General features: G+C 38.5%; 1 protein-coding gene and 1 pseudogene across 6 annotated transcripts in view; both read left to right on the top strand.

Annotated features, from left to right (window-relative positions):
• GOLGA4 (golgin A4) overlaps window positions 1–23,536 on the top strand; it is a 117,890-nt gene that overhangs the window by 29,212 nt on the left and 65,142 nt on the right. For 5 of the 6 annotated variants that reach the window (XR_003004756.1, XM_024756835.1, XM_024756808.1 and 2 more), the window contains exons 3-11: window positions 219–284; window positions 9,010–9,324; window positions 12,877–12,924; window positions 14,005–14,061; window positions 17,296–17,394; window positions 18,028–18,157; window positions 19,608–19,795; window positions 20,084–20,167; window positions 22,385–22,532. Coding sequence is in view for 5 of the 6 variants with exons in the window: in XM_024756835.1 (XP_024612603.1) it covers window positions 219–284; window positions 9,010–9,324; window positions 12,877–12,924; window positions 14,005–14,061; window positions 17,296–17,394; window positions 18,028–18,157; window positions 19,608–19,795; window positions 20,084–20,167; window positions 22,385–22,532 (1,135 nt within the window). In the remaining variant the exon portion in view is untranslated. The remainder of the gene's footprint in view (window positions 1–218; window positions 285–9,009; window positions 9,325–12,876; window positions 12,925–14,004; window positions 14,062–17,295; window positions 17,395–18,027; window positions 18,158–19,607; window positions 19,796–20,083; window positions 20,168–22,384; window positions 22,533–23,536) is intronic. The other variant, XM_024756832.1, reaches the window with a different exon arrangement.
• LOC112407519 (ATP synthase F(0) complex subunit C2, mitochondrial pseudogene) lies at window positions 10,546–11,047 on the top strand (annotated as a pseudogene).

Consider the following 23,536-nt stretch of genomic DNA (forward strand, 5'->3'; position numbering starts at 1 on the left):
ATTTGGTTACAGATATTATAGCAAAATGAATTTTCTAAAATACTTACCATACTAGTTTTGCCTTGCATGAAAAATTCTAATAAGTGAACAATTACTAATTTTGTTTAACAGATAAATGTATCTAATAGGTTTTGGTACTTGGCCTTTCTTTATTCTTAACAGTTTTAAAATTTTAGTTTTCTGATCCTTTCTTTACAATGTTTCTTTCTTTTCCTTAGAATGCATCTATCCAAGCCATGAAATCTCCCGACAGTGTTAATGGAAGTGAACCCACAACTCCGCAGGTCCGTTATTAATGTTATTTAAAAGAAATAGCAAGTCATTTCAGGATGTCAGTCAATCAGTATTATTAGCATTTGACTTTACATTGAAACAGTGATGTCTGAACATTGATACAATGTCTATGGTAAATCCAGGTTTGTTGATGGTTTCTTGGAAAAAGTTTAAAATGAAAGCAATACATGTATATATATACCAGTCATGTAAGATTCCATTATTACTCATTTAAAAAACTAATGGCACTGAAGAGAAAACTTCGGGAAAAAAGACTGATTTTATAGTAAAAGATTATGGAGTAAGTCATTTTGAAAGACATGTTGAGTTACATATTCTAGAAGGGAGATGTGAAGAAAATGGGATTTCTTTTAAAGTTTGTTCTAATGCAGAATATCTTACTACTAGAGAATTTAGTTTATCTTTGATTTTAAAAAGTTATTTGGAGAGTGGGGCTCATGTAACATTCTTTTGACTCCTTCCAAAAAAGAAAGAAAGAAAGAAATTCATTAAAAAAAAATCTTAATGATAGCAGTGTCTGAGATGAACATTTATTTTCTTTGGCCTTAGTGATTATTATTATCATTAACCTGGCTGTTCTCAACAGTCTCTGTGTAGAGCAATAACATTTCTGATTCTGTGAACCTGGAGCAGGAACATGGGCAATTTCTGAACTAAATCATGTAGATTAAACATTCTAAAGTATTGTCTAGCTTTCCAAACTCCATGAAAAGGTTACCTGTGAGCTGAGAGTCTCATTCTTTTCAGGGAGGCTGGCCAGGCTCTGGGCATAGTCCACATCCCTGGGCTTTGAGCAACATCCCCTAAGTCCTCTACAGATAAATCATTTTCTATTAGTGCCTTGAGGTAGGGGTAAAATATTGGGAGGCACCAATTTAAATGGTACTGGACAGATCCAGTGATCTTGAAGGAATATTAATTAGAATTAATTAGATAACCAGCTTTATGATCAAATTCAGGAGAAAGTTAAGTTTAATTAAGGTGAAGAATGAACATGGGTGATATTCAGGAAGTTAATTGTGTTTATTGAGTTTACTGTGTGTCAGGCATTGTTAATCATTTTATGTATATGATCTCATTTAATTCTCATAACAAGGAGACACCTTCACTCAGAGGCTGTTTTTTACTTTTATACAAATTTCTGACAAGTTGGTTGTTGGTTGTTGTTAGCAAATTAGGAACAGGGGGTATCCCCAAAGTGGGTAGAATGCTTACTGTGGTTGGGCAGCAGGAAATCAGAGTTGACACCAAGGTGGAAGAGATGGTGAAAAGCAAGCCCAAGAGTTTATAAAGTGTAGCTGCCCGTGACCCCCTTACTACTGGGTAGAACATCCTCTGTAAACCAATAGAGTTTGGCACACGATGTAATGATTGTGGTGGGGATGTCATTAAAAAGGGTTACTCACTGTCCTTATTTAAGAAGGCAGAAAAGTGCAGTATACCTATCTCAGAAAAATTTCTGTTAAATAGTTAACTCTTAAATTGTTTAATGCAGTACATAAAATTCAGCTAATCAAAATGATTATTCATTCATTTCCAAAGGAATGCAGGTAGTTGACATTTTACCTCAAACAGACTTACAAAACTCAGATATTTGAAAATAATTAGTGTATACCACCATGTAATAGAGAAAAATATATTTTGCAAAACAGGTATGTATGAGCATTCATCCTTATCTGAGAAGCTGTGAAATAGTTTTATTGGATCATAGTTTTAGTGTTTGAGCAGTTTAGGATGAATCTAGGATCTAGTATTACCCTCTTATTGTATAGATGAGCTATCAGGCATGAAACTTTAAATTATTTGCCCAAAGACCAGTGGCTAGTTATTGATAGTGGTATTATCATAGATAGACAAAAACATCAGTCTACCCCACTATAATTTTTTGCCATGTATTGCCTCATTTAAGTTTATATGCTGTTAAAACAAAATGAGAATAAAGTAGTGGTTGCCGGAGCTGAGGAGGGTGGGGAGGATGATGATATAGGTGAAGGGGATTGAGAGGTACAAACTTCCAGCTATAAAATAAATAAGTTACAGGGATGTAATGTACAGCACAGGGAATATAGTCAGTAATGTTGTAATAACTTTGGTGTATAATCTATAAAAATATCGAATTACTATGTTTTATGCCTGAAATGAACATAACATTGTAAGTCAACTATACTTCAGTAAAAACAATAAAAAGTAACAACAGAATTTTTTTTAATTGAATAGAGCAAATCATAGGGATTTAAATGACCATTCTCATATGCTATTTTTTTTTTTAACTATAGGAAAAAGTCTGGTTTTGAAAATCATTTATGATTTTTTTTTAAAAGCAAGTCAACCTCTGTCAATTTTTAAAATGTATTTATTTATTTTAATATTTGGCTGCTTCGGGTCTTAGTTGTGGCACATAGACTTCTCTCTAGTTGTGGCGTGTGGGTTTTTTCTCTCTCTAGTTGTGGCACGTGGGCTCCAGAGCACGTGGGCTCTGTAGTTTGTGGCACATGGGCTGTCTCCTTGAGGCACACGAGCTCAGTAGTTGTGGCACGCGAGCTTAGTTGCCCCGTGGCGTGTAGGATCTTACTTTCCCTACCAGGGATCAAACCTGCATCTCCTGCATTGGGAGGCGGATTCTTTACCACTGGACCACCAGGGGACTCCCTATGAATTTTTTAAAAAGGAGAAATTATAGTAGTGTAATTAAATTTTGAAATTTCTGTTGCCATTTTTTGAATACTGCTTTTAATTTTATTTTCAACAGTTATGAAAAATTTCAATCATACAGAAAAGTTGAAAGAACTTTATAAAGTGAACATGTGTATACCTACCACATAGATTCTATCATTGATATTTTACTTTTCTTTTTTCTTTTTTTTTGGCTGCACTGCACAGCACATGGAACTTCCCTGTCCAGGGATTGAACCCATGCCCCCTGCAGTGGAAGCTCAGAGTCTTAACCACCAGGGACCACCAGGGAAGTCCTGTACTTTTTTTTTTTTAATCACAAATCTGTCCATATATTCATTCCTCTATTCGTCCCTCAATCCATTTTATTTTTCTGATGCCTTTCAGAGTAAGTCGCAGGCCACAGTACTAATGTTTTAGTATGTATATCATTATCTAGAATTCAGTGTTTGTAATTTCTATTTTGAAGTGAATTTTTTATAAAATGAAATATACAAACCTCAAATGTACATTGACTGATTTGTACATCGACACATACATTTGACAAATGTATGTGCCAAACCCATGCACAGGTTATAGAAGATTATCAACACACCAGAAAGTTCCCTTAAGGTCTTCCCTTTCAGAGGCAACGTGTTGTAATTTTTTTCCACCATACAACACATTAGTTTTGCTTATTTTAGAACTTTATATAAGTGACCTTATAAGTATGTGCTCTTTTATGGAAGACTTCTTTCACTCAGCATTATGTTTGTGAAATTTCATCCATGTTGTGGTTATCAGTAGTTTGTTCCTTTCTATTGCTGTGTAGGATTCGTTTGAATGAATATTCTGCAGTTATTTACCTATTGATGGACACCTGGGCTGTTTCCAGTTTTCTGCTATTACGAATAAAACTATCATGAATGTTACTGTAGAAATCCTGTGGATGTATGTTTTCACTTTTTTCTTCTTGAGTGTTATTGATTATGTATTAATGCTTTTTGATGATTTCTAGAATAAGATATACTATATGTAAAAAGTGATACATATCATTTTGATCAAGCATTGAGTATTTAAAGATCTCCCATTAGATCATCATTATCATATTGCCAGGTTAAGGTTCAGCTGAACAAATGTGTAATAACTACCTACTTTGTGGAAAGCACTGAGGCAAGACTACAGAGATAGAGAATATGAATTCTGTTCTAAAAGAGCATAAAGTCTGGGATGAGGGTGTGTGTGGCAGATATAATGATAAGAAAATGTATTTAGTGCTTCCTGCATATGAGGCACTATTTTAAATGCTTTTACTCATTTAATCCTCATAGCAACCTACTAGAGTAGTGTTGATTTATAGATGAGGAAATTGAAACAAAGAGGTCCTAAAGCTAATAAATGGTAAAACTGGGATTCAAATCATGGAGTTTTGGTCAGAGTCTGAGTCTTAACCCCGGTGCTGTATTGTCTCTGTAGTTGTTCTAAGGCATAAACAATTCAGTTAGTTGTTATATCAGGAAGTAAGTAACTAATGGTGAGTCGGAATGCAGTATGTGCTCCAGTAGTGGTCCTGGTAAAGTGCTTAGGCCATTGAGAAGGGTTGTTTCTGATGGGTGAAATCTGAGGTTTCCTGGAAGAGCAGAAACTTGAACTCACTTTTGAAGGATGTCTGAGTTTCCATGCGCAGAGAAAGTTTGGGTGATAGTACAGAGGCACACAAGGATACATTTATTCAGGGAACAGGAAGTTACCTGTTGGAACTCAAGTTTTTGTTACATGATGGGGTGGTTTTACAGAGAAATGGGTCTTGGGAAGTGGGAACCTTGAGTATCAGCTAAGGATTTTGAACTTTGTATTTAGTGGGAGTTCAGTTTAGGAATTGGAATGAAATGATCTGAATTATGTTTTAGAAAGACAATCCTGGTGACCATGTGGCAGGGGCAGATTGGTAGGTAAGAGATTTGAGGCAAGAGAACAGAAGGCTGCTACAGATATCCAGCTGGTAGAGGATAAAAGTCTGACACTGTTGGGGAAATAAAAAGGAGGAATGCAAACAATGTAAAGTGGGGGAGACAGAAAGGAGCTAAAAGTAACTCTGTGTTCATTTATTTTCATTTATACATTTCTCCTTCTCTAACCCCCATCAGCTTTTTAAAAACTGAGTTATAAATCAGTGAATGTCTTTGGTACCAGAAACCTGACAATAGTTGGAGCCAATGGGAGTTTAGTTTTTCACATAGCAGAAGGGCTAGAGACAGTCAGTCATTAAGGACCCTTCTCCGTTTGGCTTCTTGTCCCCCCCTCCTTTACCTTCTCATCCTTCCCACTGCCTTTCACCCTCACAGTTACAAGTTTGGCCTCCAGGAATTGCATCTCCATTGTTGACAGGACAAAAGGCATATATATTCCTTTTTATCAGGAAAATAATATCTCTCCTAGAAGGTTCCATCCATTTTTTGGGGGGCCACACCACACAGCTTGTGGGATCTTAGTTCCCTGACCAGGGATTGAACCCGTGCCCCAGCACTGAAAAGCATGGAGTCCTAACCCCTGGACCACCAGGGAACTCCCGAAGGTTCCATCCTTTAGATTCCCACTTATAGTTTACATTATTGGCTGAACTTAGGCACAGGGCCCCCTCCTGGCTGAAACAGAGTCTGGGAAAAGCTAACTTAAAAAAATCCTTTAATTGAAATGTAATATCACAGTGTAATAATGTATACAGAAAAGTATCATGTATTCCTTGTACAATTTACTGAATTTTCACAAACCAAACACAACTTTGTAACCAGCACCCAAAATCAAGAAACAGAAATTACCAGCACGCCAGAAGCCCTTGTGCTCCCTTGTGCTCTCTGCTCTCACCTCCCCCTACCAGGGGTAACCACTATCCTGACTTCTAACTCTGTAGATTAATTTTGCCTGTTTCTGACTTTATGTAAATGGAATCACTAGTGGTTATTCTTTTGTGTCTGGCTTCTTTTGCTTAATAACTCTGTTAGTGTTAGTGAGATTCATCTATATTCTTGCTTGTGGCTATAAATCTTTAATTCTCATTGCTGTCTAGTATTCTGTTAGTGAGCAGATGACAATTGACTTATCCCATCTGTTATTGATAGGCATCAGCAGTGGTTTCAGGTTTGGCGCTATTTTAAACAGTGCTGCTATAAACTTTCTAGCGTATATCTTGTGTTGAACATATGTATACATTTCTATTGTGTATATACTTAGTAGTGAAATTGCTGGTCTGGAGAGTACGTGTGTGTTTAGTTTTAGTAAATACTGGTAGTTTTCTGAAATGGAGTGTTCCACATCCTCACCAATACTTGGAATTTTCCATAGTTTTAATTTTAGCTAGCCTGGTGGATATGTAGTAGTATCTCATTAGGGTTTTTATTTGTATTTGAGAAGGTGAATGTTTTAACCTGGCTGTATTGTCACCCTGCATGAAACTGGCATCTGGTGGAAAGGAAGAAGGGAGGATTGGTTATCAGGTGATAGATACTATTGATTGTTTAGCTCAAGCCAGTCATGATGCTAAGTGCTTCACATGTATTAATGTAGTTAGTACTCCTCACTAGCGCCCTACGAGGTGAGTGCTGTTGTTTTCCCCAATTAACTTATGAAGAAACAGAGGCACAGAGGGGCTATGTAACTTGCCCAAGGTCATATTGCCGGAGACTTGAGCCCAAGAAGCCTGGCTACAGAGCCTGTGCTCTTAGCTACTGCATCTTATAACCAGAAGAGTCTGCCACATAAGCTTGTGTATAACATTCTTATTTGTAAGTTTGTCTTTTGTTTTGTTTTAGTCTTCTTTCTTTAATAATAATGATAATTGTTAATGTTTATTGAGTATTTGCTGCATTGTAAGCAATTTGCATGTACTTATTAACTCATTCAGTCCTTGTGGCATCCATATGAGGTGGGTGGTATTATCATTACCATCATTATTATTTTTATCACCCCCATTTTAGAGAGGGGGAAATGAGACTAGTGAGGTTAAGTAACTTGGTCTGTGTCATGAACATTGTGGTGGAGCTGGGATTTAAACTTAGGCAGCCTTACTCAGCAGCCCACAGGCTGAATCACAACACTCAAACTCCCAAGCAGGGCTTCCCTGGTGGCGCAGTGGTTGAGAGTCTGCCTGCCGATGCAGGGGACACGGGTTTGTGCCCCGGAAGATCCCACATGCCGCGGAGCGGCTGGGCCTGTGAGCCATGGCTGCTGGGCCTGCGCGTCCGGAGCCTGTGCCCCGCAACGGGAGAGGCCACAACAGTGAGAGGCCCGCTTACCGCAAAAAAAAAAAAAAAAAACCTCCCAAGCAGAGTAGATGTGACAGTTACTCAGTTTATGAGCTTCTGCAAATACATGTCTTTGAAATTGTTCATTACCTCCTGGCTCACCCTAAAATAACAACTGTTTCTAGTGTTATTCAAACTTACCTCACTTGTTTGTCCTAAGGCAATTTACAAGGAGATTGTCTGTAAGAGCTGAAAAGCACTTTTTGCATGGGTCAGAAGCGGATGGTAATGGAATAGCGGTAAAGTGGTTCTTCAAGTTTTTGAGCATGAGGGTCCCTCCTCTCCCTTAAGATTTTCTCTACCCCACCCCAGTATAAAGGTAAAACTTTCACATTATGAAAAAAAAAATTGGAAAGTACAGGAAAATAGAAAAATGAACATAAAAATCATCTAAAATCTTACCACCCAGACCCACTCACTGTTAACTTTTGGTGTTTGTCCTTTAACAACCTGATTCTAAGGGTGTTTATGTAAACATGCATACAGATTCATAAGTATATGTAACTACGTTAAATCAAAATGAGTTCACAGTGTATGTGTTATTTTATAACCTGAGTTTTCCCATTAATAGTATGTCTTGAACCTTGTTACATACATTGTGGTTTATATAATGTGTCCTCTAGTGGTGAACATTTGGGTTGTTACCACTTTTTACTGTCATGAACGCCCTGTGATAAATCTGTGCGTATGCAGGGGGTGGGCCCCTCTTACTCCCACCTTGCCAAATACTATTATTAAATCTCTAAAATCTATGAGTAAAGTATTCCTGGTCTGATTTTTTTTTTCTTGTATATTAAAGAGAATCTTTTTGTTTTCCTGTAATCTTTGCCTATACATGACCTCAGTCTCCCCTGAGCATTTCATTCCTGGCATCTTTGAGATCTTGCAGTGACCCTATTGCACTAATGAGAATAAGTTTCTAGGAAACACCTGAAATACTGACTGCTGTCACGTGAACAAAAAAATGCAGCTTACAATAATGCAGTTTATTGAATTATATTATTTTCCATTGCTATTGTTCAAAATAATGCATCATTATTAATATTAATATTCTAATTAAGAGAACAGCTCTTGCTTATCACTAACATCAGACTTACTGATCCATGTAGAGGGACTCTAGCTCAGACTTTTTAATGGTCCTCCATGATTTTTTTATGCTTATTTTTATTGCCGGTAGACAGTGGTAATTAGAGCAGAGTTAGATATCCCTAGTCAGCTCTGCCTGGCATTCTGTTATTGAGCAAAATGGGTTCACTAAACATTACCCTCTGCCCGAGAAGAGTGATGAGGAATCTGTGCAGGCCTTCATGCAGACTCCAGATGCAGCCACACACTTCACACTTCACAGTACATACCCACATTTTAGGCACTGGGTGTATAGTGGTGGTATAGATGACCACTGCCTCCAAGGGTCTTACAGTTTAGTGGACAGATCTCACAGCACACCTGTGAGGTTGGCTGGGAAAGTATGGCTTCCTTCTTTTTACAGATGTGCAAACTGAAGGGAAGTGACTTAGTGAAGGTCATTCCACTGCTCGGTGACAGACCTGGGACCTACACCCCAGTCCTCTGACTCTAGGTCCAGCACCTTTTCACAAATAAACAGGTGTCTCTTGTTTTTCAGAAAACAGTGTATTGTGTAAAATGTCAGGAATATAAATTAAATGTGTTAGCTTTCTATAGATTATTGCTGGTGATTAGGGAATTATAGAAGTCTAAATATGTATTTTAACCCACATGTTCTGATGCGTTTTGGTTGCAGTCAGGTGACATGCAGTCTTTTGCACAGAAGCTCCAACTCCGGGTGCCTTCCGTTGAGTCTTTGTTTCGGAGTCCAATGAAGGAATCTCTATTCCGATCTTCCTCTAAAGAGTCTTTGGTACGAACGTCTTCTAGAGAGTCCCTGAATCGACTTGACCTGGACTCTTCTGCTGCCACCTTTGATCCACCCTCTGATATGGAGAGTGAGACCGAAGATTCACTAGGGAATTTAGACAGTCTCAGCAAAGAACATTTGATCCAGTGGTTGCGAAGAATGGAACGAAGGTTGAATGGCTACAAAGGAAAATGTTCTGAGGTAGGAGCATGACTTTTTTGTTGGTATGAAAAGTTCCTCCCCGTATTCTCTAATTCATATTACTCTCTGGCCTTTATGCCTGTCATTGGCTGAGCTGTCAATTCCCTGGCTACGCTGGATACTGATGGGGGATAGTTTGTGGAAATATCTAATTAAAGACCTTCAGTGGTACTGAGGCCCTTTGACAATACTCTTAGTAAAATTTTGGAGCAGATTGTTGCCCGTAGCCTTTTGATTCTCACATTCTGTGCCCCTCTCTCCAGGGTTGCTTGGACACTCAGCTCAGAGTTCATTGTCTTTCCTCCTCACATCCCTTCCCTTGTTCATCTTCTAAGTGTTGTGGCTCCAAAATGACCTCTTCTGCCAACCAGATTCCATTATTTCTGACCCCAGATATGTGCACATTTGGTGCATTCTCATTGGACCTAACATTTACAATTTGCCTCAAGTGAATCTTTTAACTGCTGGACCCCTTGACAATGGTCTAAGAGGAAGGAAGTGGTGCTGCTCCTTCGCTCCTTTCGTTCCTTTAGAAACATGGCGCCTTCCCTTTGGGCTGATTGTATTAGTTGCCCTTGCTGTCCTGTGCAGTTAAAATGTTCTTTCTCCGGAAAGCCCTTCTGGACAAAGTTGCCCGTGGCTTCCTTTTTTAAAAAAACAAAAACAAAAAGAACCCCATGGGCTTCTCTGGTGGCGCAGTGGTTAACAATCCTCCTGCCGGTGCAGGGGATGGTTGTTTGAGCCCTGGTCTGGGAAGATCCCACGTGCCGCGGAGCAGCTGGGCCCATGCACCATAGCTACTGAGCCTGTGCTCTAGAGCCTGCGAGCCACAACTACTGAGCTTGCGTGCTACAACTACTGAAGCCCGCATGCCTAGAGCCCGTGCTCCACAAGAGAAGCCACCGCAATGAGAAGCCCGCGCACCGCAACGAAGAGTAGCCCCCACTTGCTGTAACTAGAGAAAGTCCGAGCACAGCAACGAAGACCCAACAGCCAGAAATAAATAAAATTTTAAAAAAAACCCATAATGTTTTATTGCCTTAATGCTGATAAATCAGCATTGTAGTTAATTTTAATTAATGAATAATAAAGTTCAAGGTTAGAGTATAAAGTTAGCTATTACTTCTATTTCCAATTTGGCTGTAATATGGGTAGTTTTACCCTGCAGCCAAAAACAACCCAGAAAACTCCTAGATGAAATATATAAAATATCTTTTTAAAAGTACAAAGTGCTCCCCTCTTTGTCTTCTCTGCACTGGGGCCAGCTCTCCTGCCGTGGCCTCTCATCTGAAAACGTACGCTTGTGCCAAGTTCGTCTCCATCTCCTCCTTGATCAAGAGAACCTCCGCACTACTGAGCTGATCACTGTCTATAGTGATGCTGAAACAGTAGGAGACACTGACAGATGAGAGCCACAGCAGCTTGGCAGCCCCGAGTCCCCTGACCACCTCACTTATTCCTAGCCACACCTTCCAAACCAGTGCCATTTCAAGGGACATTGACACGGAAACCAAATTCATTGGAGCTGGGGCTGCCACAGTAGGGGTGGCTGGCTCTGGGGCTGGAACTGGGACTGTGTTTGGTAGTCTCATCATTGGTTATGCCAGGAACCCTTCTCTGAAGCAACAGCTCTTCTTCTGCGCCATTCTGGGCTTCTGCACTCTCGGTAGCCATGGGGCTCTTTTGCCTGATGTTGGCCTTTCTCATCCTCTTTGCCATGTGAAGGAGCCGTTTCCACCTCCCATAGTTCTTTCTCTTGTGTCTCGTCTGCCCTGTATGTTCCTTTTCCTGTACCTCCCCATTTTTTTTTGGCTCAGTGTTTGACAGAGGGAAGACAAATGAATACTGTATTAATAAGAAAAAAAAAAGTACAAAGTGCTGACAAAATAGGAAGGAATTATTAGGTTAAAATCTGTTGGCTAGCTGGAACCCAGAGATGTACACAGGGCATTAAGGCCATGTATCTCATAAGGCACATGTGGAATCTGGCAACTTTTTTAAATTTTTAAAAAAAATTTTATTTCTGTCAAAGTTAATAATGGTCCTGAATTTGTTTGTTTAGACTTATGTTATTTTCACTAACCCATGGCTTTTAAGTTTGAAGCTTGGGCAGCCGTATAGTTAGTATTTAAATGTACAAGACACTATGCATTTTTTGTTTATGGTGCCATTAAATTTTGCACCATCTCTGTGAAGTAGCTATTTATTAGCTCTGTTTTGCAGAATAGAGATTAAGGACTCATAGAGAGTTACTCATAGAGATTAAGTAACTTGCTTATAGTCACACAGGTAGCAGTTGACAGACTCTGCGTTGATTCTAGGTCTTTCTGGTTGTTTCCGCTCTTCTGTACTACCTCAGGTAAAGCTGTGTGGCTTTTTAGGGATGGAAAGAGCCCACCGTCTTTGTCTCCACCTTTCCTTGCTACTGTAGGTACCTAGGATGGTAGTGCTGTAAGTGCCATCTGATTGTTGTGTTACTCTTCCACTCCCACTTCTCCCCCCACCCCTCACCCCCACCTTGAGTACCTGTTTCCTAACTGGTCTTAAGTAATAAGAAGGGGAAGATCCTGGTTTAAGGCCGAATTTTGGTTTTTTACATCCTTATCCCTATCACTGGACTCGCCTTCCACTGCTGCCTGCCTCTTGACTCAAGACATCAGTAGACACATTCGAGGGCACACAGCAGCCTTCCAAGGAAAATGGCAAGGCCAGAATCGGGAGTGCTTTCTCCTGAAGCTGCAACCTGTCTCTTCAGAGCCCACTAGCACCTCTAAAGTGGGTCCAAATAATGCGGTGGAGCCATGTGCTTAGCCTTCCGATGAGAAATGCTATATAATTTATAGTTGTAAAGGTTTATTACTCTGTAATTTCATCAAGTTTTGCTAGAATGTTTAAATATCATTTTTAGTTTAAATGGTTAAATAACTCTTTAGGACCTGACATAGCAGTTTTCCTCTGTTGGTTGTGAGTTGCTTCCCTCAGATTTTCATAGAGCCACAGTCACAGGTCCTACACCAGAGAAACTTTTAGAGATCAGTTACATGGTCTATTACAGCCCAAAGCAAAAAATCACCTGAGGAGCTAGTCAAAACACACATTGTTGCCTCCGCCCTCCCTCTGCTTCTCATTCAGTTAGTTTGGGGTGGGGCCCAAGAATTTCTGTTTCTAGCAGGCTCCCAGGTGATGCTTTTGCTAATGGTATTGATCTGTGACCACAGTTTGAGTAACCTTTAAGCAAGTTGTCTCTAATCCCCACCTATAAATTAGGTACTGAAATTTAAAGAGGGGTGTATGTGTGTGTGTAAGGTGAAATCAAATGGATATTTAATATCTTTCTTTATAGAGTCAGTACATTTTATATTTTAGAAATACATTTCCTATGTTATTTAGTTTCAACTGCATATACATCTAATTAGGTTGAATTGTCTATAAAAGGATTGCTTTGATTTGTTTTCTGACTTTCATAATGAGATGTTTTAGCAGAGTTTAGAATAATTAATTGCATTTATGTAGGAATGACTGATGTTATTAGTGACTTTTTCTTTATTTTAGCTTGTTACAGCTTATCAGACTCTTCAGAGAGAGAAGAAAAAGCTACAGGTAAGTGATTTGTTGGCTGTTATATTGATTCATATATAATTTTAAAAATAGAAAGGATCTTTTAATAAGATAGTTCTAACACTCACTTTTAATAACTCTTCATATGACCGAAGTATTTCAACTGTTTTACCATTGGGGATTTTGATAAAGAGAATGATTGAGAAATCTCAGATATTTAACCTCTGGTAGGGATGGGCTTCCTTGAGTTCTGGATCCCTGCAGTGTGTAAGAGGTTGGATTTAAGGCATGTTTGCCTCTTTCAAGCATCATTCCTGGTGTGCCAGTGTGCAGGGTGCATCTTTGTTTTAGTGGTAAAGAGACGTACAACTTCGAAGCTTTCCCTTCTACTTTTTAAATACCTGCAGAGATCTCTGTTTCTTATTATATCAGGGTCCAGAAATAAGCATCCTCTCTGTTTCCTGAGGCTGCTGCTTGTAAAGCCCTTGGTTAAGTGTGTGGAGAGAAGAAGGTATTATAGCTCTTCTAGTGACCGAAGACACTAATTATAGAACCAGGAAGTTATTTGTAAAGTGAGATTTGGTAAAATTAATTTCCCCATGTACATTATTTTAAAATACCGAATCTGCCATAAATATTAGTCTCCTTTGAGTACGACATTAAATTTTCTGGCTTTGGTCTGGAACATAATCAACTGAGAATGATAGCACCAGTTACTTATTGCTGATTCAGTGTTCTAATCGTCCATAACAAGTGTGAAAATTAGATTATTACAAATAAAGTTTTTAGTTTAATATTTTCTTAAACATGTCTGTAGAAATTGGGGGTAGTTCTCATTTAATCCATTGTACTATTAATATTCCATAAATTCATTCTCAAAAGGTCATTTTATTCCTAAATTCTGTGAGTACCTTGCTTGTGTTTCTATGAATTGTCTTATGGATTTTTATTTTGAGATTACATAATTCTACCACTAGGTGGCAGTAGAGAGTTTGGGTCGCATAGTTGCAAAAGTAAAGGGTGTTGGAGATAAAATTCAATGATTTGTGATCTTTTAAACTTGCTTTTCACTACTATGTCATGTGGTTGTTTGAACCAGCTTTTTTTCCTTTTAAATTAAAGGGTATATTAAGTCAGAGTCAGGATAAAGCACTTCGGAGGATTGGAGAGTTAAGAGAGGTAAGTTGTGACTAGTACTTTGAGAAAAGAGTAACTAAATCTCTCATATTTATCAGAACTATTGTATGTATTTGGATAGTTTCATATCTACTACATTAGTTACAGCGAAAATTAACCAGTCCAAGCTACAAGAACAGGGATCAATTCTTATAGTTTTTATTTGTGTGGTTTTCCTGACATCTGTTGGTGGAATTACAGGTAGACCTAGTTGTTTTTTTTTAACATCTTTATTGGTGTATAATTGCTTTACAGTGTTGTGTTAGTTTCTGCTGTATAACAAAGTGAATCAGCTATATGCATACGTACATCCCCATATCTCCTCCCTCTTGCGTCTCCCTCCCACCCTCCCTATCCCACCCCTCTAGGTGGTCGCAAAGCACTGAGCTGATCTCCCTGTGCCATGCAACTGCTTCCCACTAGCTATCTATTTTACATTTACACGTAGTGTATATATGTCTATGCTACTCTCTTACTTCGTCCCAGCTTACCCTTCCCCCTCCTCGTGTCCTCAAGTCCATTCTCTACATCTGTGTCTTTATTCCTGTCCTGCCCCTAGATTCATCAGAATCATTTTTTTTTTTTTAGATTCCATATGTATGTTAGCATACGGTATTTGTTTTTCTCTTTCTGACTTACTTCACTCTGTATGACAGACTCTAGGTCCATCCACCTCACTACAAATAACTCAATTTCGTTTCTTTTTATGGCTGAGTAGTATTCCATTGTATATATGTGTATGCCACATCTTCTTTATCCATTCATCTGTTGATGGACACTTAGGTTGCTTCTATGTCCTGGCTATTGTAAATAGTGCTGCAGTGAACATTGTGGTACATGATTCTTTTTGAACTATGGTTTTCTAAGGGTATATGCCCAGTAGTGGGATTGCTGGGTCATATGGTAGTTCTGTTTTTAGTTTTTTAAGGACCCTCCGTACTGTCTTCCATAGTGGCTGTAGCAATTTACATTCCCACCAGCAGTGCAAGAGGGTTCCCTTTACTTCACACCCTAGATTTGTTCTTAGTGACCCCAAGGGTCTAATCAGAACTTCCTGAAAGTGGAAGATAACCCCAGATACGAGGGTCTAGTTCTGGAGCTAGTGAGATCTCTATCATGGTGGTGTTGGACAGCTGGCTAGCCAGCCTGTGGGCTGTAGTCAGGATATAAGTTGACAGTTCTTAAGTTCCTTTATAACTGTGGTCTTTATTGTTTATGGAGTACTTATTGGTTGAATAGTCTAATGTAGCAGGAGGAGGGAGAAGGGGACATGATTAAAAGATGTTTCTGGGGAATTCCCTGGTGGTCTAGTGGTTAGGATTCAGTGCTCTCACTGCCATGGCCTGGGTTCAATTCCTGGTTGGGGAACTGAGGTCCTGCAAGTCGTGAGGCAAGGCCAAAAATAAAAGATGCTTTTGTTGTATCCAAGGACTTCTTACCCTAAGATGAGGAGATGAAAACGTTCAAAACCTGAAAATCATAATATAAATTGAGAAGTTTTTGTGGGCTGGTAGGGATGCCATGTAACAGAGTCTAGTATGGTAGAATGTAGAAAATTATTTGGAAGAAATGAATTGTAAAGAAAGTAAAGGACTGCATTGCTATTAAGGAGATGTGCAGCTGGTTCTTACTAGAGAATTGGCCTGTGCAGAGTCATGGGTGGGGGAACAGTGCTTTCCAGACTTTTGGATTTCAGGGACTGAGAAATTAATTACCTTCCAGTTCCTTCCAGAAATGGGGGAAAGGAGACTTGTCATGAGGCTACTTTTATTTTTTTCAAGTGAGGACATTGAGAATAAGGAACCAGATTCTTTTATTGTCATTATTTCATGCAAGAAAGTTTTTTTTTAATAATAAAAAAAAGTTAGGAAGGACACAGTCTCAGAATAAAGTACAGTTGTTCAGATGAAAGAAATTTGGATCTAAGAAAAACATGTCTTGATCTGAAGACCAGTATTTGGAGACTCCTACTGCTGGGGGAGGTCAGGCCAGGAGTCTGTAGTGAGAGGAATAGTAAATATGCTGAGATCTTGGGGCCATGTGGGTGTGGGGAAGAGTAGAGGATGGTTAGTACCTCAGTGTTTTGAGAATTAGTAAGTTTGAAACAATTCAAGAAGAAGGCATTGCTTATAAGTCCTTGAAAGTAGTGTTTGAGGAAAGTTTTCTAGCAAATGTGTGAGGGATGGATTAAATCAGAGGTAGACTTGAGGTAAGAATTCTCTCTAGAAGGCTACTAAAGGAAATTAATCATCAAAATTATTAGAGATTGGGATTATGGTTTTGGATGTGGAAAAAGGACCTAAACATTGTAGAGAAAGTAATGAAAGAATTTGGTTATATGCAGAGGTCAACAAAAGATAAGTAAAATGTGACTTTGAATATTTTGAGCTTAGAGAATTAGAAAAGTAGGAATCCCAGAAAAATTGTGGGGTTTTGATGGGATATCCACTATGTTCCAGGTGTTATTCTGCAACATTCTAATGGAGCAAGTGTAAGGGAGAAGTCCTGAGGACACAGAACTGAGCCCAGAGGGATAATTGCCGAGAGAATCAGTGAAGGGCACAGTGGAAACTCTGAGAGACAGGAATATAGGTAGGAGCCCTGAAGCCGCAGAAAGCAGGTACCTCAGTTGAGGAGGTGATTATTAGTGACTGGTATAGTGGAGAGGTAAAGACCATTGGATTTAGTTAGGGAGGCTCATTAATGACTTAAGGAAAGCAGCATGTAAGGAAGTTGAAATTTCACTGTTTGGTGATCAACTAGGTCAACCTTTTCATTTGAGGAGGCCTCTGATTTTGACTATTGATCACTTTCATGTATTGGGAGGAGGAAGGTTCCATTGATTATCTATTTAGTATATAACAATTCAATTTTAGATCAAGTGAATATAAGATAGCACAAACAGTAAGATGTCTTAAAGTAGGATAAAATTTTACCTTTATCTTAAGTAACTAATTTTTTTAATCCTCTTTACATAATGATCAATTCAGCAGTGATTACAGATCTATAAGTATACTTTTGCTTCTTGGATTTTCATATTCTTTAAGGAACAGAATTATTTGTTGGGGTAAGTACTAATGTTTTAAATGCTGATTATTCTTTAATTATTGTTGCTGATAACTTAGGGACCTTAAGAGTAATGCAAATCTGGATTGATCAGTTTTTAAACTTTGAAAATTTCAGGTTTGTATTTTTTGTTTTATACTGAAAACTGCTTATGAATCCTTTACATTTTAGGAGCTCCAAATGGACCAGCAAGCAAAAAAACATCTCCAAGAGGAGTTCGATGCATCTTTAGAGGAAAAAGATCAGTATATCAGTGTCCTTCAGACTCAGGTAAAAAAAGAAGTGTGGAATTTTTGGATAAAGAAAAATAAAGCGGTTTTGATGGGATATCTGTTAGGTTCCAGATGTTTAAAAAATGGACTTTAAAAAAAAAAAAAAAGGACTTTAAAAATATTTATTTATTTATTTAGCTGCATCGAGTCTTAGTTGCGGCGTATGGGATCTTCATTGCAGCACGCAGGATCTTTCGTTGTGACGTGCGAGCTTCTCTCTAGTTGGGCTCGTTGGCTCCAGAGCTTGTGGGCTTAGTTGCCCTGCGGCATGTGGGATCTTAGTTCCCTTACCAGGGATCGAACCCGCGTCCCCTGCATTAGAAGGCAGATTCTTAACCACTGGACCACCAGGGAAGTCACAAAATGGCCGATTTTTAAAACTCTTTGCTTTTCCTCAATTAATTTTAAGGATAATTTTTGATTTATTGTATTTTCTGGCTACGGTATCATTGAAAATAGCAAATATCAAAATCAGCAGCATTGGGAGTAAATTTTTTATTTTGATTTCCCCCCCCTCTCCCATTATAGCAAAAAGGGTATCTTTTACTCTATTCCTTCTCTGTTTCAAGGAAAGCACTACTGCCAAAGTTTCTCTTGTTTTTTTTCTAATGAAGGACATTTTTTCTTTTAGGTTTCTTTGCTGAAACAGCGGTTACGAAATGGCCCGATGAATGCTGATTTACCAAAACCACTCTCGCAGATGGAACCAGAGGCTGAAGGCGTCACTAAAGGGAACACAGATGGTGATGTAGAGCCAGTAGGTAAGCTTCAGCTTGTCAGAAGGTTAGGTTAAAAACTAGAGGAGGATGGTGAGAGATTCTAGGGCAGGAAGTAGTAGACATGGACTGAGGTAGAACTAAAGTGTCCCTGACCCTAATATTTCCAGAAAGATTCAACTGAGTCAATTTTAAAGATCTTATTGACTTAATTAGACTATTCATGAATCAGGCAGTACCCCTTTTAGCAGATAGAAAAGAGCTCCTGGGAGCTGTACAAAATGAAAGACTTTCATAAGCAGAAGGGAGTGGGACAAGGAAGTTACAGTAGCAAAAAGTAGATTGGTTGTGACAAGGTCCCTTTCCTTTAGGGGATGCAGGGGTCTGTCAGGCATGTGACCTCCCTAGTGTTGACCAGGTGATTCCTGATGCACTGGTTTCAGATTCCATTTCTGGGAGAGGCTGAAACTGTAATTAAGTCTCCGTTTGGTGATGCGAGGCTTAGCTTAAGCCTCCATTTTGGACCTGTTTTTAGCAGATGCAAGAGTTTTGATGTTTTTATGGGCTCTTTGTTTATTGTTTTCCAGGAGAAAGTAATTGTTTTGACACTTGAAAGTTTGTGAGTAGCACCACATTTTCATTGTAATTGAAATTCATTATATTATACTGTTTTACTGATAGCAGTAGCTAGATTTCATAGAAAAACGTTAAGTCTGTTCAAGATTAAGGAATATGCTCTTTGTCATTATTTGTTTCTTTTAGTTTTTAAGTATTATTGCTTACGTATTTCTACAATCAAAGATGCCAATATTTGCCCTATTATTTGTTTTGTAATTGTAAAAGAAGGAATAGTTGAATTATGTTTTAAAATCCAATTGTAGCCCTCCCTACTCTTTGAGGCTTCCCATTTTTAATTTACCAGCTTTATCACAAAGAGATTTGTGATAAACTTTTGGTCCAGCCAGTGCTGGAGTAAGGTGTTGAGCAGCCATCTATCTGAGCAACCAACCTGTAAGGGCTCCTGAAACACCCCTGGGCTATGTCATAAATGTAAGGAGATGGAGAAAGCTGTACTTGCCAGAACTCCTCTCTGGATGAGATTAGAATACTTTGGAAGGAATATGTTAGCGATCCTTTGGGAATTGGCGCTAAGACATTGGAGGCACTTGTAAAGAGCAAAAGAGGTCATCAAACTGTCTTTGAAGGAGGGTGGATTCAGTTAACATTAGTTAACTCTTGAGTGTTGTGTGCCATTTGGGTTGGGGTTGAACCACAGAAGAAGAGGTGAATGTACTACGTAGCTTCTTCAGCTGCAGATCACACAAATAGTGGCAGAGTAGAGGTTTGGAAGGGCACCCCTCTCTCCTCAATCTGGCTCAGAGTATAACAGAGTGTTGGAATGAGAATACAGTCCTGTGCACTAACGGAGTAGCTGTTCCCAGGGAGCCCTTAGATTCCTCACTGACTGCCCCTGCTTATGCTGCTTTATTAATAGTGGGAGATGGAGCTTCTGCTAAAACACTGGAAATGCTTCAGCAAAGGGTTAAGCGTCAAGAGAATCTACTGCAGCGCTGTAAGGAAACCATTCGGTCGCATAAGGAACAATGTATGCTGTTAACCAGTGAAAAAGAAGCCCTGCAAGAACAACTAGATGAAAGACTTCAAGAACTAGAAAAGATGAAGGTAAAAGAGAAAATGATTGTGGTTTAACGCAGCCCTGTGATGCTAGATCCACAGGCCCCAGCGTGGCCTGCACTTCCTCTGGAAAGCCTTCCCCGTTCCTCCGTAGACAGCATGGAAAGGGCCCCTGAGTGCCCTGGGCTTCATAGCATTTACCATCCTTTTGACACATCCTGTGTTCTCTTCTCCTATTAGACTTGTAGGAGTATTCAAATTAGAGAAAATGTTTAGAGTTCTCATATGAGGAGAAGCTTTATTAGAGATGGAAATGAATTTTTAAAATTTTTTTAGGAGCTTCATATGGCTGAGAAGACTAAACTTATCACTCAGTTGCGTGATGCAAAGAACTTAATTGAACAGCTTGAACAAGATAAGGTAAAACAACAAAACTTATGATACTAAAATTTGTCAAGGGGCACCCCAGTTCATTTTTGGAAGCAATTGGAAGCATGCGGACTTCTGCTTTCCAAAATTATTACAGCTGCTTCCATGAAAAATCTTTTTGTTTTAACTTCTAGATTTATAGAACCATTAGCATTAGTTTTGTATCATGTGAAGCTGAATCTGTGATTTCTTGATCCCAGTCAGCATTTTGATTTATAGATTAGAATACTGTTGCAAAAGAAATTTGTTTATAGAACATAACTACTTTTTAGAGAAAAGTTAAATTATTTACAGTTAAGGCATTACTAAATGTGAATGATATAAGTATTGTCTTTCAGATATAATGGAAACAGATTAATCTCACAGATAAATTGCCTAAAAAGTAAAGAAATGGTAATGTATATGTTAGCGTAAACAGAAGTTTCTTCAAATAAACTTTAGAATGTATAGGTGAGATTGGCAGTTTAGAGTTGGAACAGCAACTTTAGCTACGGCAGCAAAGACAGCTAAAAAATTCACGGGCAAAACAGTTTTGACCAAAGCCTTTCAGCACCGGGTTCTTGGGTCCTTTTTTTAAAAGTAGCTTCCAGTTAGTTCCACATCATCCACCGTGTTCTTTAATATGGTACTTTATAGCTGCAGTATTTTAAGTGGCCATGTAATTAAGAACATGTTAGAGCTGTTCTGCTATTGAAATGTATTGGCAGTTTTTTCATCCTATTCATTTTGCTGGATTCTATTCCATAAACTTCATGAAGGCCCTCTTTAAAAAAAAAAAAAAAACTTTTTATTATGAAAAACTTAAAACATTTACAAAAGTATAAAGATTAATAAAAGGAATTCCTGTGAACCCATCACCCAACTTCAACAGTTAACATCTCCTGGCTAATTTTGTCTCATCTGTACATTCCCAGCCCCCAGTACCCTCATCCCAGGATTGTTTTAGAGCAAATCTAAGAAATCTTATCATTTCTTCCATAAGTATTTTAATGGATATTTAAAATAAAGGTCTTTTTTTTAATAAAAATATAACCACATTATCATGATCACATCTAAAAATTTAATAGCAATTCCTTAGTACAGTCAACTACCTAGACAGTTTCAGATTTTCCCTTTTGTCCCATACATTTCTTTCCCATTTTTATGAATCAGGATCCAAATGAGATTCTTTCATTACAGTCGGTTGATGTGACTCTTAAGACTTCTTTTAATCTATAGATTCTACCTCTCTCTCTCTCTCTCTCTCTCTCTCTTTTCCATTGTGCTTTGGTTTTTGAAGAAACTGAAGGCCCACGATTTTCTTTTGGAATTTTGTATAATAATGCCCCACTTACCTGGTTTTTAATCTGTTCATTAATATTAGCCATCTGGAAGAGTCATACCCTAAAGCAAGGGTTGACAAACCCTGGAAGTAAGGTAATACTCTGCTTAATATCATAAAATAGCTGTCACAGAGTCTTATGTTTCAAGAGACAAGTTGAACCACCCATTTTTTGTTAGTTGCAAATGACTGATTTAATATATACTATTTGATTATATTTTCCCCCTAGCGACCTTCATTTCTTGTGTAGATTATCCAGAGAGTGGGAAGACAGTAGCAATTAGCAAATAGGAGGAATGCCTCACTGACAGTAATAAGGAGTGATGTTGGGACCAGAGACTGTCACAAGAGGAAAGAGAAAAACCAGGTAGCTCTGTACCGCAGTCTTGGTCCATCCAGTGTGGCAGCAGTAACCTTATACTCTCAGCAGCCTCTGGGACTTTCCCCATGTTACAGCGCAGTTCAATAATAGTAGTTCATGATTGGTTCTGAGCCAAGTACTAAAGGTCATATTTTGTTGAATATAAACTGTTTACTAAGATAGGGAAAATTATAGTAAACATTTATAGAAAGATTATAAAATCTTTTAACTAAAATGTGTTGTTAATAATTAAAATATTAAAGTTATTATTAAAATAATTTTTTATATTAAGAATACCCTGATATGCCAGGTAACTGAAGTTATTGTAGTATATAGTGTAGTATATACACAGGACACAGACTAAATACTAAATATACTAAATACTAAAAACTAAATACTAAAATAATTCGTATGCTGTACTTAGTAAGAGACATTATGTTTTCTGCCCTTTAAAGTAAGTTTGATATGTGCTATTGATAATGCAGTTTTGTTACACAAACGCTTTAGAGTCTGCACTTCTGTTTAGGGGATGGTAATAGCAGAGACAAAACGTCAGATGCATGAAACCCTGGAAATCAAAGAAGAAGAAATTGCCCAACTTCGTAGTCGCATCAAGCAGATGACTAGCCAGGGAGAGGAATTACGGGAACAGAAAGAAAAATCTGAAAGAGCTGGTAAGAACTCAGGGGTTACTTGTTTTATGTTAGAAATCAAAAATCATGTAAAGTGCTTGACCAGCCAACATTTAGAAAAATTAGTTAAATATGGATAAAAATGTTTAACTGTAGAGACTCTTTATAAAGACACTGTGGACTGTTCCTCAGAAGAGGCAGAGGTTGGTAAATTATGGCCTATGGGTAAAATGCAGCCCATGCCTGGCCTGTTTATGTATAGCCCTGCAAAGCCTGAAGTATTTATTATCTGGCCTCTTATAGAAAATGTTTGCTGACCACTGCCTTAGACTATCAAAATTCAGGTTTACAACTTTGAAACTCCCCAAGTAGGCACAGCATGGTACATATTAAATAACTGCTACCTTTTGGATGCTCTAGGGTAAATAAAAAGTATAAGATGTAGTCTGCTTTTTAAGAGACTGATGGAATAATTCAGTGTTATACATAACTGCATTATGTTTTGACCCAATAAGTGCTAGACTGTAAAGTGTAGAGATCAGTATTCAGCAAGGTATGATACTGAATAATGCTCGGAAAGAAAGCAGAGATGCTAGAAAGAGGAGAGAGCAGGGTGAACTGGTGCCTTCAGGTTAGTGAGGATGTGAGTTGACTTGGGCCTCAGATAATGAATAGAATGGGCCTAAACAGAGAGATGGGGGCAGCACATATTTCACATTTAAGATCATAAACGGGCCCAGTGACCATAGGGGTGTGTGTGTGTCAACTGGAAACCATTCTTGCTGAAGTGGGAAATGAAGTTGGATTGTGAAGGAACTGACTGTTAAAGTCTGTAAAAGTGAGTAGCTGAGTTTAGACTTTGGTAAACAAGGAAACCAGTAATAGGAAAGCATAATGTGATGGAAACCAGTGTTGTAGGTAGAAAAGAAATGAAGTGGAAAGTCAAACTTAAAAGCAAGGATAGAAGTTCAGGCTTTGGGAACTGAGAGCTTTGGCCACCTTGACTAGGATGGTGGGTCTGGGAAGGAGAGGAAGAGTCAAATTTG

This window comes from Neophocaena asiaeorientalis, unplaced genomic scaffold (genome assembly GCF_003031525.2).
Source record: "Neophocaena asiaeorientalis asiaeorientalis breed wild unplaced genomic scaffold, Neophocaena_asiaeorientalis_V1.1 scaffold265, whole genome shotgun sequence".
In the NCBI taxonomy this organism is placed as follows: domain Eukaryota; kingdom Metazoa; phylum Chordata; class Mammalia; order Artiodactyla; family Phocoenidae; genus Neophocaena; species Neophocaena asiaeorientalis.